Below are 21097 nucleotides of genomic sequence, written 5' to 3'. Positions count from 1 at the left end.
TCAAAATACTAACAGTGTAATATAGAATCCCTTGCATTTTAGATTATGTGAAGAATATCTACATGCCACATAACTGTTTTAACTATTTAATTTTGTCCAAGTTTTTAACTTGCACAAATATTACTGGATATCTGAAACAAGGAAGCTCTCAATCTGAACTCAGTTATTTGGTACTACAGCTTAATTAATTTTGGCGAATTTATCTGAAATATAATAAAGGCCAAGGAAACACAATCTATGTAATTTATTTAATGGATTCTATATACTCCAAGTACCAAAGAATTCCTAATTCCTTTATCATACAATCACTTCATGACTTTATTTTTTTGCGGAAGGACAAATGGATTCTCTACTATCCCTAGGGTGACATCAAAGGGCAATATTCCCCTCAAGAGTGTGCTTCAAAGGAGGGATGACAGAATGGGATAAACAAAATGAACCATACTTTTATTATGACAACAATCTGGTGTTGACAATGAAAATGTATACTGCCTGAAACAAAACCAATTTATTCTTTGGTAAGAAACTAATGATAAAATAGCAACTGCCAGTCCATTCTCTCTCTGTAACACCTTCTGTTTGACAACCAACATGCTCACAGTGGATGATGGTCTGGAGGACAAAAGGGGAGGCAGGATAGAATCAGGTGACCGTAACTGAGTTCTTCATGTGAAGCATGTGACTGATATTCTGCCCAGAAAAACTTAATCAGGAAATACAGTTAAGTAATCTGACCGCTGAGGTAATGAGGTTTGGTACAAACTCACGTGAAAACAAGAAGGCAGCGGGCATTCACCCACTAACAGAGCAGTGATTGTGCAGTTTTTCGGTGCTGACCTTAACTTCAACGCCTAACTTCATGATGCAGCAGGATAAAGATTCAGAGCAAGGAGCAATGGGAGGACAGAAATCAGCAGTACTTACTTGTGCACCCAGATTGTTTCCACTTCGTACTCCCCAAATTTCCTAGATTAGTTCATTGGGCCTTTATGATGACGTCCTTTATTCCCACTGACATATGCGGGAAATTTGGTATTAGGTAAGATTTGGCATTAGCTAAGAATTATTTGGCATTAGGTAAGAATTAGCTATCAGTTACATATACCTTACTGTTTGTCTAAGTTACTTTATCCTCTCTGTCCTGAGTATTTGACGTTTAGGCGGTTATTTCTTATTGAAACTAAAATCTGTTCTAACTATATACAAGTGAGGTCATTTAAGGAATGAGAAAGCCTTCACAGCACATATAAAAATTCTACGATCGTGGTGGAGCCCTAAGTTATTGGCAAGGAGTAGCAATGGTGTATCGGTAGGCTAAAGTTTGTTGTTCTTTTTTTTTTTTTTTTTTACTTTTTAAAAAAGATTTTATTTATTTATTTGACAGAGAGACAGTGACAGAGGTAATAGGAGAAGGAGAAGCAGGGAGCCCATTAAAGGTTTCCTGCTAAGCAGGGAGCCCCATGTGGGGCTTGATCCTAGGGCGCTGGGATCACGACCTGAGCTGAAGGCAGACACTTAATGACTGAGCCACCCAGGTGCCCTGACTTTTGTTTTTTTAAATAAATTTTTAATTTTAGTTTCAATATAGTTAACATACAGTACTATATTTGTTTCAGGTATACAACATACAGAAGGCCAAAGTTCTTAAGATACAATTATCTTTTTTTTTAAGAACTGAGAAAATACTTCAGGATTTTACTTTCATTTAGGCCCCTGGAGTGACAGCACCTGCATCCCCCATTTGGCAGAAATGATTGTAACCATGAACACTGAAAAGAAGTGTAAGAATTTACAACTTACATAATGTGATTTGATTGGTTCTCAAAATAAACCACTGAACACTATTTCTCATATATGTCAACAGATACATTGTGTTTAAATATAGCCTTCAGAAAACCATGTTGAACCACAAGTCCTATATTGAGGGAGAGCATATTCATTTATTAATGCATAACAAGAACATCATTCAGCATATCAGTCGGGCATAGAGAATAGCCCTTGACTCTTTGGGATGAATAATGGTGAGGGCAAGCTGGGGGAATTATTAAACTGACCTGTGCAGTGTGGCGTCCCTTCCCACCACCAAATACTGGTATTTACTAGGGTTTTATAATTTTGCTCTTTCTCTTGTCTCCCTGAATGTTTTTCTTGACTTATTTCTTCTATGGATTGTGAAAATATAAATGTCTTACTTGTGAGAAGTCATTCCCAGGCCTATGGCTCCAACTGAAAACTGTAGAAAAGAGTTTCTAGCCTGCTCCAACATGCTTTCCAATTCTTGGTTTTTATATAACCCATAACTAAAAGGAATTGTTAAAAGGTCTTTAAACCTATATTTAAACCTATATGACTATATTTTATAGTCAAAGCCCTTATTCTGATATTCTGAGTATGCTTACTCACTCACCCAGATTTTTAAATCATTTGGCGGTGAGAGTGTTGAGAAGAGAGAAAAGGGAGAGATGACCCTCTCCTTGATCTCCTGCCACAAGGGATCATGGTATACTGTCACATAGGCCTTTGAAATATGTGTTAAACTCTGTCAATAACTTGTTCCTACATGAAAATTCTAGTACCCAAGTCCCAAGTCTTTTGCCTTATTCTCTTCTCATATATTACTGGTATCTTGGCATTTCAAATATCTAAGCCATAATTTGAAAATTATAGCCTGAGACTGTGATCATCTAATCAACCATATTAGGAACTAGTGTTAGTTGACTGACTGTGATCAATTATATAGAAACACCCAATCTAAAGTATTCCCTTCAAGCTAAATCACATCTAAGTTATTCTATGGAAATAAGAAACTACATTTTTTTTTTTTAAAGCTTTATGGAATAGTTGATTCAATAACCTTCCTTGGAGAACTCAGTATCTAGTCATGCTCACTGTTTAAAATTTTATTACAGTGTATTTGCTTTTTATTTTAAATTCACAAATGTTTTAGTATATATAAAAATCCCTGAATGTAATAAATTCCCAGGCACCTGAACTTAAATTAGAATAGCTTTATGCAAATTAATTCAATACATAGTTTGCATATTGATCAGTGTTCCTTTTTTTTTTTTTTTCCTGAAAGTTCAGAGAAACAAGGGAATTTCTAAGGTTATTTATATACTTTCTAACACTCATTACAGGATTGGGTCTTGAAAGTAGAAAGGCAATAAACCTATGAAATAAATTTATGAATTTTTACTGTAGCTCTTAAATATAGCAGTATAAACATGTGCTCCAAATACTAAATTTCAGTCTTGAAATTTAAAAAATGATGACAATCAATTTGTTTCCCTTGCTAAAGTATTTAAAATAGACATTTTTCTTCTAGGAAACAGTATAATAAATTAATATTTTAAGAAATCAGATACATAGGGGCACCTGGGTGGCTCAGTCGTTTAAGCCACTGCCTTCGGCTCGGGTCGTGATCTCGGGGTCCTGGGATCGAGTCCCGCCTCCGGCTCTCTGCTCTGAAGGGAGCCTGCTTCCCTCTCACTCTCTCTGCCTGCCTCTCTGCCTACTTGTGATCTCTGTCTGTCAAATGAATAAATAAAATCTTTAAAAAAAAATCTTTAAAAAAAAAAGAAATCAGATACATATACAGTTTAGGAAGATAATGCTCAAGATAATAATCAAGAAATAACTCTAAGTTACTAAGTTACTAAATTATGGAACTAAGGCAACTTTCTCAGGTGGCCAGGATGAATTTATAGATGTTCATTCTGGATGTTCCCAAGTGTCTCAATCCATTGTTATGGTTCATTTACTTTTTAATCAGAATTTAGTCTTACATTTTCATTCTAACAATACCTTAGGCAGGTATTAATTCAGTAAAAGCATTGATTTACAATTATGGGGGTATGAGGCACAAGTTGGTTCTTGATATATATATACCAGCTGATTAATTAATAAAATGCTGGGAAGATAAGCTGTCTATTGAGATTGAAGCCTTCCTTATTGGTATGGTTCTCCTCTGTTCCCCCATAAGCTAACTGGTAAATATGATTTCCAATGGTACCCAGACTGATTAAAAACAAAAAGTTTCCTCCATCAAGCTTGCTGACCTGCTGATTGCTCTAAAGAACAAACATGAGGGGCGCCTGGGTGGCTCAGTGGTTTGGGCTGCTGCCTTTGGCTCAGGTCATGATCTCAGGGTCCTGGGATCGAGTCCCGCATCGGGCTCTCTGCTCGGCGGGGAGCCTGCTTCCCTATCACTCTCTCTGCCTGCCTCTCTGCCTACTTGTGATCTCTCTCTGTCAAATAAATAAATAAAAAACCTTTTTTTTTAAAGATTTTATTTACTTATTTGACAGCGAGAGGTCATAATAGACAGAGAGGCAGGCAGAGAGAGAGAGAGGGAAGCAGGCTCCCTGCTGAGCAGAGAGCCCGATGCGGGACTCGATCCCAGGACCCCGAGATCATGACCTGAGCTGAAGGCAGCGGCTTAACCCACTGAGTCACCCAGGCGCCCAATAAAAAATCTTTAAAAAAAAAAAAAAAAAAAGAACAAACATGAATCAGACCTCAAAGTCTTTCTTCAGTACAACTTTGCCCTTTTTCATGACTCCATTCTCTCCATCTCTGCACCTGTGTCCCAACCCCCACCATTAGGAATACAGGTCTTTCACCCTTCTTCCTAGTTACATGAAGACATAGATAAATCAGTCTTTGCACCTACAAGATTTACAACATAGAAAACAAAATGAACAGTAATAATACATTCTGATTATTGTTCTATTAGATACATAAGATCCTTTATAAAGAGAATAGAGAAAAGACACCCATGTCAATCTCTAAGAAAGGGACAAGAGTGAAGAATTGTGCCTAGCTGGAACTTACCTTTAAACTGAGACTAGAAGAAAGAATAGAAATAATCCAGAAGAAGAAAAGAACAAAATGCATACCAAGGAAAAATAATTAGAATATGTCACGGTCACTGATTGCCATGAAGGCTTCTCCACTGCTCAAAAGCCATTTTAGATACTTTGCAGAACTTTTTAGTCTGAACGAGAAAGAACCAAGTATTGGGAAGTATGTTGGCCAAAGGCAGCCTATCAGCTGTGCTTCCAATAGCTTCCTTTTTCATCCATATACCTGTGAATGAGTACTCAGATATAAGCCATTTATATGTTCACATCCACAATGAAATATAAATGATAGGAGCTGCTAGGAAATTATACTGTGACACAAGGGGAACTGGATTATGATTTCAGGAAACACTGCAGCGCCAGAAGGGTAAATATCACCATCCCCAGCAAGGGAAGAAATACTACATCATGAAACTATCATGAGGTTTAAAATACCTATTATGCAGTAGTCTAGCTACCCAAAAACATTAAAGAAAGATGCATGTTTTTTAAAAGGAGTATTACAGCTGTGTTTCTCATTGGTCAAAATAGAAACAATTTGGAAATGTTTTTGGCATAAGACTAAATTTAAAACAAGTAAGTCATTTTCAGAAAGCATTTGGAGTGAATGTCATGATATTCAAAGTTCGGGTTTTTTTAAAATTACTTCTCCTTGTGTGACTTTGACTTGGTCCAATATTCCAAAACAATCCATTTGAATAATAGTGATGAACTATTTCCTACCAAAGGTCTATTTCGATCTCTACTTTTACTGGAAACTCTTTTGGGAGCCTGGTCTGATTCAAATTCTGCAAGCTCATGCCATTCATATGAATTTAGCCTGCAGAGGATTACCCTAATTTTATATAACCTTTTATCTTTACACTTACTTAAAATTGAAAGCTTTTCACATCTGAAAGATGAGTGCAGTAACTAATATCTGAAAAATGGTATTTTTGTGTTAGTCTTAACAGTGCGGGAAAAAAGTTAATGCTGAAAGATAGGTGAAGATAGAACAATCTATTTATTTGTTAAGAACCACATTAAAAATCATACATTGTCATATATACAATAGAATATTATGCAGAGATGAAAAGGATGAGATTGTGCCATTTCCAACAACATGGATGGACCTAGAGAGTATTATGCTGTGAAGTCAGTCAGACTAGGAAAGACAAATATCATATGATATTTCACTCATATGCAACATCTAAGAAAAACAAATAAACAAACAAACAAAAAGTAGAATCAAACCTATAAATAGAAAGAACAAACTAATGGCTGCCAGAAAGAAAGGGAGTGGGTAGATGGACAAAATGGGTGAAGGGAAGTGGAAAATATAGGCATCCCATCACGGAATAAGTAAGTATGGGAACAAAAGTCACAGCATAGGGAATATAATCAATGATACTATAACAGTGTCCTACGGTGAAAGGTGGGAACTACACTTGTGATGAGCATCACATAATGTACCGAGAAGTAGGATCACAATGTTGTATATGGAAACTAATGTAACTGAATATCAACTATATTCAAATAAAAATTAAGGCAAACAAATCATACATTTAACAAAGCAACTAATGTGTGCTTCTTTAAATAGAAACATATACTTTGGGGTGCCTGGCCGCCTCAGTTGGTTAGCATCTGACTCTTGATTGCAGCTTAGGTCAAGATCCCAGGGTCCTGAGATTGAGCCCCCAAGTTGGGATCCACACGGTGAGTACAGAGTCTGCCGGTCCCCCTCGGTCCCCTTCTGCCCCTCCTCCTCTAGCCCTTCCTACACTAGCACTCTCTCATCTCTCTAAAATAAAAATTAAAATAATAAATAAATAAATAAAAGGAAAGCTATAGTTGCCGAGTGAAAAATTTAGAACAGAATGACAACCAGACAGATAAGAGGTGAACTAGAGATGTCACTTGATTTGACTTCCGCAAGGCTTATTATTCCTTCCAACATTTAAATCCACAAGCTTTAAATCATGACCTTGATCATTAAATTGTGAATGCAGTACTCACAGCCTGCTAGTTTAGGAATTGCATGCCAAAAGAAAACCTCATTGATCCAGTAAAATCCTGGGAAACTTAAGAGGGTATATTAAGAGATTTTCCATTTTTTTTCTTGTGTTTTCATTGTTTTTTATTTATGACAAAATGAAGACGTATACTGTTCATGAAATATGCAAATCAATTAGAATATCACCTTACATTCTGAATAAGAGGAAATAATTCAAAAGTTTTTTAGTCACAGAAATAGTGGAAAAGAATACCTATCCTCCCAACACAAGATAAAATTACTAGGAATAAATTCAAGATAGCACAACAAGTACCAACAAATAAATATAAAGTGGGAAACTCTTGCTGTATATTAAGCATGGCAAAACCAAACCAATTTTTGAAAATCCCAAGTGACAAGTCGAACGTGAATAAACATGAATTGTCACTATAAGCAAAGCCAATGTATTACTGGTACTGTGCTTAACAGGCAAAACCTCTAGCAAAGCAACTTGCATGGAATACTATTAGTAATCATAGGTTATATTTTTATTTAAAATAGTATATTATATTGTGTATTGCATATGTAAGTATATATAAAATATTGATACAATATTTAATGTTATCATATGTTGTGTATATATATAGCATATATGTATTACTTTCACTTTTTCCATATACAACATATAAATACCACTCCAGAAATGATTTTAAATAATTTGCATTTATAGAAAGAGCTATGCTTTTTTAAAAGTTTAATAATTTTAGAAATTTAAAGAATTTAAATAATAAATAATAGAATTATTTATTTATTTAAAGAATTTAAATAATAAAAAATAGAAAGAGCTATGCTTTTTTAAAAGTTTAATAATTTTAGAAATTTAAAGAATTTAAATAATAAATTTAATAATTTTAGAAATTTAAAGAATTTAAATAATAAATTTAATAATTTTAGAAATTTAAAGAATTTAAATAATTTTAGAAATTTAAAGAATTTAAAAAAAGAAATTTAAAGAAAGAATAAACTCAGTAGGCTAAATGGCTCCCTAACAAATATATATATCTAACAAATATATATATATATAAATATATATATACACAAATATATATATATATTTGTTAGATATATATATTTATCTTATCTATATATCTATCTATGTGGGTGTACATATTTGTGTCTGCATGCGTGTGTGTGTGTATCTTTTACCAGCAAAAGGAAATTTTTAGATGAAGGTATATTAGCTTAAATATGGTTTTAAAAAATATAAAGAATATTTAAATTCCAAGAGAAATGACTTTGAAGCAGGAATATTTTCATAAGCTACCTCAATTATCATATGAAGCTTTTTACTTAGGTTAAGAGAAGATGTTTCTGAGAATGTCTGTAAAAATTAAGTACAAATGTGTATCATGGTGCTTTGAATATTCACTTCAGTAAGAACAATTAAAGTATAAAACCGGTGAAACTCAGCACTGAAAAGAATCTAAATGATTATTTATGTCAACACTCACTTTTTAAAGGATGTGGATTTGAGCCTGAGGGATGTAAATAGTCTATCCCTGGACAGAGCTGAAGTTTTATTTGACCTTCCTTTTATATCAAACTCCTAAATAATTCTTAAAAATTCTCAAGCCAGTGTTCTGAGTTTGGATCAATGTAGACACAAGTTTTAAAGAGATTAAGAACATTTTCTCAGAACTTGCAAAATACTCCAGCCTGACAAACACTGCTATAGGTCATGGGGTATACCAACCATTTCAAATGAAATTTTTTTTTTTTAGATTTTTTAATTTATTTATTTGACAGATAGAGATCACAAGTAGGGAGAGAGGCGGGCAGAGAGAAAGAGAGAGGAGGAAGCAGGCTCCCCCCCAAGCAGAGAGCCCGACGCGGGGCTCGATCCCAGGACCCCGGGATCATGACCTGAGCGAAGGGCAGAGGCTTTAACCCACTGAGCCACCCAGGCGCCCCTCAAATGAAAATTTTTAATTCCAAGCAAATTTAAGGCAGTCGTGTAGTCATTTTATCTCACACTTGTACATTTCTTTTGTAGTTGTTAAATTATCCTTTAAATAAGAAACATTTGGAAGATTTGTCAAATATAAGGGTAGCATATGTATTTCTCACTAAAAGATAAAGAACAAAACTCCTCAGTAGAAGTCATAAAAAATTTTAAAAATCTACATGAACTGAATGTATCTTTCTCTTGAAAATCATTCTGGTGAAGATGTTGTTTACAGAATTGTTGGATAACTTTAGAATTACCAACATATAGAACATTATGTACTCTTGTTAATCTTAATAATGAAAAGCAAATCCCTAATCTGTGTTTATCTCAATTAGTACAAAATGTTTATCGACTTAATGAGAGTACAGTTCCTATTGTATAAATATTGATATTAAAACAAGTAACTACAGTGTGATGACAAAATAGGATAGATAAATTATTTTTATTACAGTAGAATTAAAAGTAATAAAACTAATGGATCATATAAATTTATAAAATAATTAAGACTTGAATATTTAATTTTTGGCTTGATTATTTTTTAAAGATTTTATTTATTTATTTGACAGAGAGACACAGCAAGAGAAGGAACATAAGCACAGGGAGAGGGAGAAGCAGGCTTCCTGCTGATCTGGGAGCCTGATGCAGGGCTCAATCCCGGGACACAATGACCAGAGTCGAAGGCAGACACTCAACCATCTGAGCCACCCAGGTGCCCCTTGGCTTAAATATTTTAATGCTTCATAATCATCATTAGGGGGTAAAGGATTCAACTATAAATGAATACATTTTCCAGAATGATTGCAAATAAATCTAAAATTTAAATTAATTATGCTCTTAAATAAATTTAAATTAATTATGCTCTTAAATATGCTCTTTTACCTTTATCTGAATAAAGGTAAAAGAATTATAATTAAGATATTAGATGATAGAGACAAGAACTAAAAGAGCAAACTTCCTGAAGTACCAACATCAAAAAAAAAAAAAAAAAAGAGGCAGAACACTACATATAATTCTAATGAAGAATTGGCAATTTATATATAACACGTTTATGCATATAAGGCATATAACATATTTATGCATATAAGACATCATTTTAAAATATATTTATTTATCTAATCTCTTTCCTTGGATAATTCTTAAGAAATTATCTATCACACTTGGTAGTAGAACTAAGGACCTACTTTTTGCATAATGATTTTTTTTTTTTTTTTCACAAAATAAGAAACTAAAGTATAACCATCCCAGTCAATAAAACAACATTTGGCTACTATGAATCAAATTATAGCAATTATAAAAATAGGAATTTTTTTTGCTGAGACTAAATATTTTATAAAATATATATTTTAGGGGGTGTCTGGGTGGATCAGTGGACAGCCTGCTTCTCTCTATCCCTCTGTGGGCTGCTCTGCCTACTTGTGCTCTCTCTCTATCAAATAAATAAATAAAATCTTTAAAAAAAAAAAAAACAACCTCTATCTATTATCTATCTATCTATCTATTTTCACGGCCTGGATGGCTCAGTTGGTTAAACATCAAACTCTAGTTTTGGCTCAGGTCATGACCTCAGGGTTGTGAGACTGAGCACTGGATCTGGCTCTGTGCTCATAGGGAGTCTGCCTGAGAGTCTGTTTCTCCTTCCGCCTCTGTTCCTTCCCACCACCCACATGCATTCACCTTCCCTCTCTCTAAAGTAAGTAAATAAATAAAATCTTAAAAAACATTTGTTGATAGGTCTTATCATTTAAAATTGTATCTTAAACGATGCCATTGGGCAAAATGTTTGTTTCAGGATATTGTAGGCTATCCCTTGATAATTTTATTATAAATGTAAAAGAACTTTGATTTTTTTATATCTTGTAGTCACATTTTTAAAGTTTCAACAAGTCATTTTAAAGTTTCAAACTCTTGTCTTCATTCTTAAAGTCTTATGAAAATTGCTCCATTTTTCACAAGGAAAATTACAAAATGATAATTAAAATATGTAATCATGTGTAGCTTTTGAAGAAATACCACTGAAAAGTTTGCAATCCCAACCACTTTAATACATTCATGTAGTCTCTTAAAATTGTAAATATATCTTTTGTCTGTCCCCATTAGATTACCCTTTCATTATTTTGTAAGACTGTTTTAAAATTAGAATCTAGCTATAGTTTTTCCTTTTATTTTATTTAATATGGCTTGGGAAGAATGACCATTCATTAAAACATAATCTAAGAATCTCTTTTAATTTTTCAACTGATGGTTGTATTTTTAGGGCATTAAAAAAAAACCACACAATTAAATAGATGTTTAAAGTTAGTTAAGCCATCAGAATTTTCAGAAAGGAAAATCATTTAAATAATGAAACTTGGACATATGAAAACTATCAGAACAATTCTCATTGTGTTAACCTTTTGCCTTGCAAATCACTTAAACTTTCTACCTGTACCTGCAGTACTTGGAGAGCCCTTCACATTTTAACACAGTGATTATATGCACACTATACTTCGTGGACTAGGTGTTCAAACCTTCTATTAGAGACAACAAACTCCAACAATCAACAGAGGCTATGAAATTCTCTAAATTATTTTCCTGAATTTTATTAACCACAGTGTTTCAGAGAGATGTAAAACAGATACTTAAAGAATAGATCTTTGGGGAGTTTGCTCTTGCTTTCATATCATGTGGATCTTTGTCTCATCAGCATTCATACTTCCTTATTTCAGTAGTTTCAGTAGCCTTGTAGAGCACAAACATTATGTTGAAATGCTACACTGCACACATTATTAATTCCATAAATGAAATTACTTTTCACATATACCATGTGTACAAATTTCCAATGTATTTGTAAGGTGAAAGGCAACTCTAGAGCTACTTTGTATATCCTCGGTCACAGGTTTTAGAATTTAATCACTTGTCACTTGAGGGGGAGAATGTAGATATATAACCATTAAAGTAGCAAGGTTAAGTTCCTCCTGGAGATCCAAAATAAGTCTTGTTGAAAACACCTAAGGCACAGTAATCAAATGAATGTATACCATTAACTTCATCAGTGGTCAGAAGTTTGTTTGGCCTTGTTACTCTGGGATAAAATGCTTAGGAATTATTGAAGTAGTTTATAATGGTTATGGAAGGAAAGTGGATAAAGCAAAACAAAAGGAGAGTACTGATGAACTAGTTATTAAAAGGCTCTGCACTTTCTATATTTAGGAAAGTCTATAAAAAGCATATATGAATTCACAGTTCTTTATCATGTAAAACTCCATCTGGATTCTAATTTATTGAACATCCTCCATTTCAGCCATACCTCTTATTTTGTGTTTTGACATTGATAGTCAATGAAAATACAATTTAGGGAACAAAAGTACTAATTCCAACACTTACATGGAGAGGCAAAAGACCAGAATAGTTAACAAAATATTGATGGAGAAAAAGAAAGGCAGAGTATTGATACTACCTGACTTTAAGACTTACTCTAAAGCTGGGGCACCTGGGTCATTCAGTGGTTTAGGCCTCTGCCTTCGGCTCGGGTCATGGTCTCAGGGTCCTGGGATCGAGCCCCGCATCGGGCTCTCTGCTCAGTGAGGAGCCTGTTTCTCCCTCTCTCTCTGCCTGCCTCTCTGCCTTCTTGTGACCTCTCTCTCTGTCAAATAGATAAATAAAATATTTAAAAAAAAAAAAAAGACTTACTCTAAAGCTAACATAATCAAGGCAGTATGATGTTGGTCATCACAAACAGATCATCAACAGCACAGCTAAAGAGCCCAGAAATAGATAAACAGATACACACACATATGGTCAACCAATGTTTGAGAAAGGAGTAAATGGAATACAACGGAGCAAAGGTAGTCTTTTTTTTTTTTTTCCTCTGGGTGCCGTCTTGTGCTGGAGGTTGCTAGGAGAACCCAGCCTGCACATGTGCCGAAACCTTGCTCCTGTCCTCTGATGTGCACCTCACAGGTGCCCCAGAGATAATCTTTTCAACAGATGGTGCTAGAACAACTAGACGACCACATATAAAGAAAAGAAACTAGACAGAGATCTTATATCTGTCATAGAGATTAACTCAAAATAGATGATAGATCTATGTGAAATGCAAATCTATACAACTCTTAGAAGATAGGGCGCCTGGGTGGCTCAGTCATGATCCCAAGGTCCTGGCACTGAGTCCCACATTGGGCTCCTTGCTCACTGGGGAGCCTGCTTCTCCCTCTCCCCACTGCTCATGCTCTCAGTCACTATCTCTATCTCTTTCAAATAAATAAATAAATTTCAAATAAATAAATAAATTTCAAATAAATACATTTCAAGTAAATAAATTCTTTAAAAAAAGAAAAGAACATAGAAGATCTAGATAACTTTGGGTTTAGCGATGACTTTTTAGATATTATCACCAGAGGCACAATCCATGAAGGAAATAATTGATAAGCTGGACTTGATTAAAAATAAAATCTTACACTCTGTCAAAGACACTGTCAAGAGAATGAGAAGACAAGCCACAGACTGGGAGAAAATATTTGCAAAAAACATATCTAATAAAGGAGTGTTATCCAAAAATATATATATATTTTAAAAACCCTCTTCAAGCTCAGTGGCAAGAAAACCAACAACCTGATTAAAAAATGGGCCGAACACCTCAACACACCTCTCACTGACTAAGAGATAAAGATGGCAAATACACATACGAAAAGATACTCTGCATCATAGGTCATCAGAGAAGTACAAACTGAAACATCAATGAAATAGCACAATATAACTATTGGAAGGCCAAAATCCCGAACGCTGAGAGCACCAACTGGGGAGGGTGTGGAGGAACGGAAACTCTCATTCCTTACTTCCGAGACTATAAAATGGCATAATCACTCTGGAAAGCAGTTTGGCAATTTCTTACCAAACTGAACATACTCCTATCATAAATCCAGCAATCATACTCTTTGGTATTCACCCAGATGAGTTAAAAACCATGTCCACCCCAAAAGCTGCACACAGATGTGTATAACAGCTTTGCCAAAATTCGGAGGAAACGAATGAATAAACAGACTGGTACATCCAGACAATGGAATATTCTTCAGTACAAAAAAGAATGAGTATCAGACCATGGAAAGACATGGCGGAACTTTAAGCGCTTCCTGCTAAGTGCAAGAAGCCAATCGGAAAAGGCTACATACTGTGTGATTTCTACATGACAGTTGAGAAAAGGCAAAAACAATCGAGACCATAAAAAAACAAACAAACTGAACATAATTTAAAAAAGAACACAGTCAGTGGACATTGTAACAGAAAACTACATAAAATCTAAATATATGAGATGAGTAAATGTCTCAATTATTATGATATATCAGCTCAGTGGAAAATTGCTCAGCAATAAATTTGTACTTTGAAGGCAAAAACAAACGAACAGTCTTGCCATGAGCTAGTGGGGAGGGATGGATGATTAGGCTGAACATAGAGGACTTTCAGGAAAGCAAAACGACTCTGTATGATGCTGTAATGGTGGATGTATGTTATTATACATCTGTCAAAACCCACAGAATGTACAAACTAAGAGCGAACTGTAGTACAAACTACGGACTTTGGATGATAATGTTGTGTCAGCGTAGGCTCATCAGCTGTAACCAGTGTACAGCTCTGGCGCAAGATGTTGATGACAGGGCTCTGCACGTGTGGGGGCAGGGATATGGGAAGTCTCCCTCCCTTCCTTCCTCCCTTTCAATTTTGCTGTGAACCTAAAACTGCTCTTAAAAATACTTTATTAAAAATAATACTAGGGGCGCCTGGGTGGCTCAGTGGGTTAAGCCGCTGCCTTCGGCTCAGGTCATGATCTCAGGGTCCTGGGATCGAGTCCCGCATGGGGCTCTCTGCTCAGCAGCAAGCCTGCTTCCCTCTCTCTCTCTCTGCCTGCCTCTCTGTCTGCTTGTGATCCCTCTCTGTCAAGTAAAAAATAAAATCTTTAAAAAAAAATACTAAATCAGAGTAATCTTAAATTTTATTAGTTTCCAATAATCAAGGAGTACTTCAAAATATTTTTTAAATCTTACCCATCACTGGAGTGTGCGGGTATATGTGTATGTGTGTGTCAGAGTGTGTCTCTGTGTAAGATTTAAAGTGTTATCTTCAACATTTTCTCACACTCAAATGATACTCAACATTAACATGTCAAAAAATAAGACGTGTTCCTAGTACAATGCTTTTATAAAGTTACCCTGTTAAAAACACATTTTTTTTTCCTTTGGAGTCAGAGTACCAGGAAATTTTGTAATTAAAAAAAAATTACTTATCCTCCAAATGAATGTATTTTATCTTACTTTTTTGAAGCTTCATGTCAAACATCAAAAGAATGCATGTTGAATAACTAAGATCTAATTATAAGAATGCAATTTAATTGTGTGCAGAATAACAGGATCCAAAAAGCTGTCTTGACTCTTAACCAAAGCCATGGCAAATTCTGGAAGGAAAGTTATCATAATAACAAAACAAACTGGAAACACCTTAGCACAGCCCCAGTCACAGTATATGAAGCAGAGTATATGAAACTCTGTTTGGAAACCTTTTTTTCTTTGAGAAGTTCCAGCCATTCTGCTTAATTGGTCCCTTGAACTTGCCCTTCCTTCGCATGGCCACTGATTCTGTCCTACATCTTTATCATCTTATGAGTAAATTAATCAAAAAAAGTCCAATTGGTCCTCATACATCTAGCACCTCTTCTCGCTAATGCAGAGTTGGCTGTTATAAGATTTAGACTTCTAAATTCACCATATAACGGTGCCTTATGCAAAATAAAACTGATTCTTTTCCTAACCAGATCACAAGTTATTTTTTCCAACTTTATGTTCCAATGCTTCACAACGGACTCCATTATTTCACAAGTTTATTGTGTACTTAATTATTTCCTTGTCTCCGTTCACTCTAATAATGCAGTAATATTTCCTTCTGTTTGGTTTTCTCTGTCACTATCTCCATCTCTCTGTTCCTGTTTCTGTCTCCTTCTCTTTTTATTCCTGAAGAATAGCTATTCTGTTCTTCAAGTCTAGTTCAAATGTTAGACTTTTAAGTCTTCTTTGCTAACATGAAAACAAATTCTACACTCCTGACAATATACCCCTTACCATGTGTCTATGTCCTAGCTAGTTGTATATGGGCCTGTTTCTACTGTAGAACCTACATGTTCCTTTAATAAAGCACTGATCGGCCTTCTTCATTTTTCTGTCTCCAATATCTAACAGTAAATATTCCATAAGACAGGTTATTGCTTATTTTTATTACATATTTTTACACATTTATACATATGCATGACTGAATTTGGCCTTTTGATCACTTGCGCTTTCAAATAAATTCTACTTTTCAGGTTTTACATCTGAGATTGTATTAATAAAAGGGAAATGTTGACTGAATTCATAAAAATGGCATCTGTGATTTGTGGTGGGAGGAGCATTAAGGCATGTCATCTCAGCCAGCCTTCTCTTTCTCTGTAGGCCTCTTAACTACAGATGGGACTTAATGGCTCCTTGAATACATCTAACATTTATTCTTCCACAGTACTGCCCAGCAGCCATTTAGCACTTCTGTTGGTAGCTTTCTTACCTGAAATTCATCAGCTGTACTATGAATCCTTATTGGTCTCTTCAGCACAGCGGAACATAAAAACCAGTAGTTTGTTCATGACCACACATAAGTAAGTGCCAAGTTCAAATATTTGCTTTTTCAAGAAAGAGACTGAGCTAAAATAATATGGTACATAAACAAAATTCAAGTTGGTGAATCAAGTAGCCATATTAAAAAAGTAGAAGCATATATCCATCGGAAGATTTTACCGAGGTTCTCTCCTGTCTAGGGAAAATGTTTAGTTATGTGTTCCATTGTGCCAAGGACAGACTGGTCCTTTCCAGACACTTACCCTCTGACAGCATGAATAAGTCTCAATGATGGATAGGCAGTTCGCACTTTCAGTTTATTCTTAAGGATTAATGCATTAACCCACTCCACGTGCTTCTCTCCTCCTTTGACCATGAAAGCAGGGATCCAAAGGACACTGTCATTCAGCATGGAAAGTCTATGCACAAATTTTTCTCTGTCACTCTCATTCCGAAAGCCTCCAAATGCTCTTTGTACAACTGATGGGTTCATGGTAATGAAATCTGATTTAGTTCCCACATCTGCAGCAAACTCCACCACAGGGGCTAGATTACACCTGAAGAGGGAAAAATTAACAGACAAATGAAAAATAAATATGAAACAGTCACTCCTAAAAAGGTGCACATCAAAAGAAGAATGGGGAACAAGCATTTTCTTTTCACCAGGTTGGAAAAAAAAAATAATCTGCCTGGTAAAATTATATTTCAGAAAGTTACCACACATTCAAGAATACTGTCTTCAATAATGATGTGCTTCCCTAGTATAGGGCTCGAATTGTCAGATTAATTCAACCTATTGTCTGAGAATACTCTTTGCTGTTTGTTATCTTCATAGAACCACAGGATATGAATTCCATTCCTAAGAACTGGAACTTGATGTTCCAATCTGCACGACTTGTCAGGCTTAAGTAGTCTTAACAACTTTATAAACAAATCAAGTGAAGGGGGCTTTTCTGTACCCTGAGGTCAACTGAAAGTATAATTCCTTATAGTATTTTCCACAAACATATTTGCAATTGCCCTCTACTGCCCTAAATGGGAAAGGAAAGTTAGAAAAGTGGAATTATCACATTTAATATGCCTTTTTGAGATGTTAAATAATTCAGAAAAGCCTTTACGACCAAGTATCTTTCTGTTCTTTTTGAGCACATCCTTACGATGCCTATTTGCCTTTGCTAACATGCCACATATGCTTTGTGCTTTGCGGAGGAGGGACAGAATCTGATGTCCTGTTCTTTCCACTGAAGCTTCAGGGCCTTACAAAGTGCTTACACCCAATTTTATTCTTGTAACCTGATTTCATTCTTATACTGAAAGGGAGCTCTGAAAAGCACCTTGAATTTTGTCTTCAACCAATTTGTGACGCTTCTTTGATTCTACCACACAGATCTTTGGATTCCCAACGTAAAAGATAGCTTAAAATATTTTTAATTTGCTAAAAACAAGGCAAGTTTTAGTTACATAATAAGTGAAAAGTCAGATTTGTAATAAACAAGAGTTTGCTAATTTGGAAAAAAATCATTTACATCTATTCAATCTACCCCTTCAAGAAATCACACACGCATACATACACACGATTTCCTTTTCTTTCCTTGTATCAGCCTTTAATGTAAAAGAGAAATAAACTGATTTATTCTTTCTGTATTTTTGCAGGTTTGTCTGCATTATGAAAGTTTCTCACAATATTCTCCCTTGTGCTCTTTGCCACTTTAATTAAGCTCTCAAACAAGTTAGATTTAATTGAAGAGTTAAGTGTGTGCTCTGCTATTAAAAATACCGGCTTGTATGTCTCTCCTTATTTCTTTTAATTAATATATCTTATTACTTTCTAGATCTCTGACAGCATTTAGCCACCACAACAAACACCTCATACAATTAAGCAAAGTCTACATTATTTAAGACGAGCTCCTCAGAGAAAACAACGACAACAACAAAACCCACATATTATTTAGAAACAATTTTTAAGTTATATATATTTAATTATACCCCCTATATCATATGATATAGTTTTTGTTCTAGCCATGATCTGTGCATTATATGAGACTAGGTATTATTCACTCCCATCAGAGTAAGAATATTATGAATGGGACTGCCTTGGAAAATAGCTAATGTGAACAGAAGCCAAAATGAACATCTTTCTATGGAATTCACGGAATATCAAGGACATGCTAATTTTTCAAGTCCAAAACTGTATTCCATACCAACTTTAAAAATAATCTAAAATTCTAACCAAGTTAATTATGAGACAAATTTGGATACTGTGGGGAAAATGCATTCTGAACATCACTATTACAGACACTTCTTCCTCAGGTAAAAATAGACAACACTTGTTAACGTTAGAGTTAACATGATATAATCTTTCCACTAAAACAATTCCTCAGCAATTCTTTTCAGAGGATTTCTATGATAGAAAAATACATCTATACTTCATTTTCTCTAGAACTATAAGAATAATCAGAGCCAACCTAGTTAAGCAGAACAAAAATAACATTTTGCTGCATTATCTTTTCAGGGGGAAAAAAGTCACTTGATTACGTTTTTCATTACTTTTTCTTATCACTTACTTAAAAACGCCTTTACTCCCATGTTGGTTAACACTTCAGGATTTTAGGATTAACTTTTAGTATTGACTCAGCATGTTCCTAAAACATAACTGTCTGGCCACGTGTCTTTTAAGAACAAACAAGAGATTCATCAGTGAAATTGGATATTGTGTGTGTTTTTTTTTAAAGATTTTATTTATTTATTTGACAGAGAGAGATCACAAGTAGGCAGAGAGGCAGGCAGAGAGAGAGAGAGGGAAGCAGGCTCCCTGCTGAGCAGAGAGCCCGATGCGGGACTTGATCCCAGGACCCTGAGATCATGACCCGAGCCGAAGGCAGCGGCTTAACCCACTGAGCCACCCAGGTGCCCCTGAAATTGGATATTGAAAGACAGGTACTTTCCATTAGGAAGCAAAAGTAAACTAGGAGAATAAGAATATTTCTGGAGAATAGTATTGATCTGGGAGACAAACCAATGTATATGCTGCAAAGAATGCTAAATGATTGTATTGCTAACTAAAAGAGCACCAGGAGATCAAAGAGTAATTGATTCACATGAACTTGATTGAAGAGTTTTTATGACCTAAGCATAGCCCAACCAAGCTTTGTGAGGGATGGAAACAGAGGTACTGAAAATAGCATGACAGAGGGACACATCCTAAAATATAATGTATGCTAGCTCTAAGAGTCCAGTATATTCATTTTCCTTGGGATTATTATGTCTAATTTTTCACTGGAAGGAAAGATTAACATTGTGTCCACATGTGGTCAGTGAATTAACTACTCTGTAGTTGAGTCAGATATTTAGTCGTATAATTAGCTGAATGCCACGTAATCAGGGCAAGCATTAAGAAACCCAAAATAACCGACCAGCTGTGTCACACTCCAGCCATTCAGTAGACTTACTGTGAACTTCATAGCGTTACTAGTCGTAAACTGCTGACTGAGGAAGACCATGAATAGATGTGCAGTCAAACATCCTTCCCCTTTCTCTTTAAAAATCTTCTTAGGGATTATCATACTCAAAGGTATCCAGAATGTGTAGTAAGCATTTATGAATTAACATACTATTTCGCATGTTATTCTTAATCCCATAAAACTGATGATGAGTGGCCAATTTTTAAATGATGGATTTTTGTAAGTCAAAACTACGGAGTACATACGAGTATTTAAGACACTTGACCTCTACTTCTTTGGCCACATTAAATTTTTGTACTGTCCAACTATTTTTGACATATCAAAAACATGAAAACATATATTCCGAATTGGGAATGTAGGCCAAACCCCTGTTTACTCTAGGTTGTCCAATTTTAAATTTATTTGTGTTTATTTTCCATCATTAAAAACCTGCAGGAATGTACTCTAGACCTCTGAAATTTCTTCTGTGATCACACACCAGATGGGATTGTCTCTCAACATTTCTTTTACGCAGAATTGAAGATAGAAATGTTCATTTCTTTCAAGGCTATATAAAATGCTTTAAAGTAATTTTCATTTTAATTCATTTGAGTTTTTTTAAGGAAAGAACTGCTTATTTTGTGTATTAACACCTAAGGAATTCCCTAGGAAGATGTGTCTCTTAGGTGTGTCAACATTCTCCGCATTTCCCTTAAGTATCAGCTCAACAGTCTAAGTAACTAGGAGGTCCCCCTTCCAATAGCTCAGCAGATAGGTCTTGAGAGTTCATTGTGCAAATACTACATACTAAATGCTCAGAACTCTTTTTCCAACTATTTTACTATTTGTGCTATTTTACAATGATATAATCTAGCCAAAAAATAATCTTGACCATTATTTAGTCATATCAGTAAGATAATGTTCATTCATTTAGCTATGCATTTATCCATCCCATGATGTGTGTTATACACTTATGCTAGCTATAGCATACTAAGTCATCCGAGATACTAAGGTAAGACCTTAGTATATCACAGTGAGCACTGTGATACAGGAGGTTGTTAATTACTTCTTTTACACATATAACACAGATTAAATGAGAAGAAAACAGTCATGAGTAAGTTACAGACCATACTCTATTGTTTTTCACCACTTAATGTTTAAACAAGTTCCAAACACCTCATTAACACTCTTTTTTCTCTTTTGGC

At 35.0% G+C, this 21097-nt stretch overlaps 1 protein-coding gene across 1 annotated transcript in view; it reads right to left on the bottom strand.

Annotated features, from left to right (window-relative positions):
* The window catches only part of ST8SIA4 (ST8 alpha-N-acetyl-neuraminide alpha-2,8-sialyltransferase 4), a 103047-nt gene that overhangs the window by 40964 nt on the left and 40986 nt on the right, over window positions 1-21097 (bottom strand). The window contains 1 exon segment of the mRNA XM_046000674.1: window positions 16716-17009. Within this exon segment, the coding sequence (XP_045856630.1) occupies window positions 16716-17009 (294 nt within the window).

Source organism: Meles meles, chromosome 3, assembly GCF_922984935.1.
Source record: "Meles meles chromosome 3, mMelMel3.1 paternal haplotype, whole genome shotgun sequence".
NCBI lineage: Eukaryota > Metazoa > Chordata > Mammalia > Carnivora > Mustelidae > Meles > Meles meles.
This window is presented reverse-complemented; position numbering and strand designations above follow the sequence as displayed.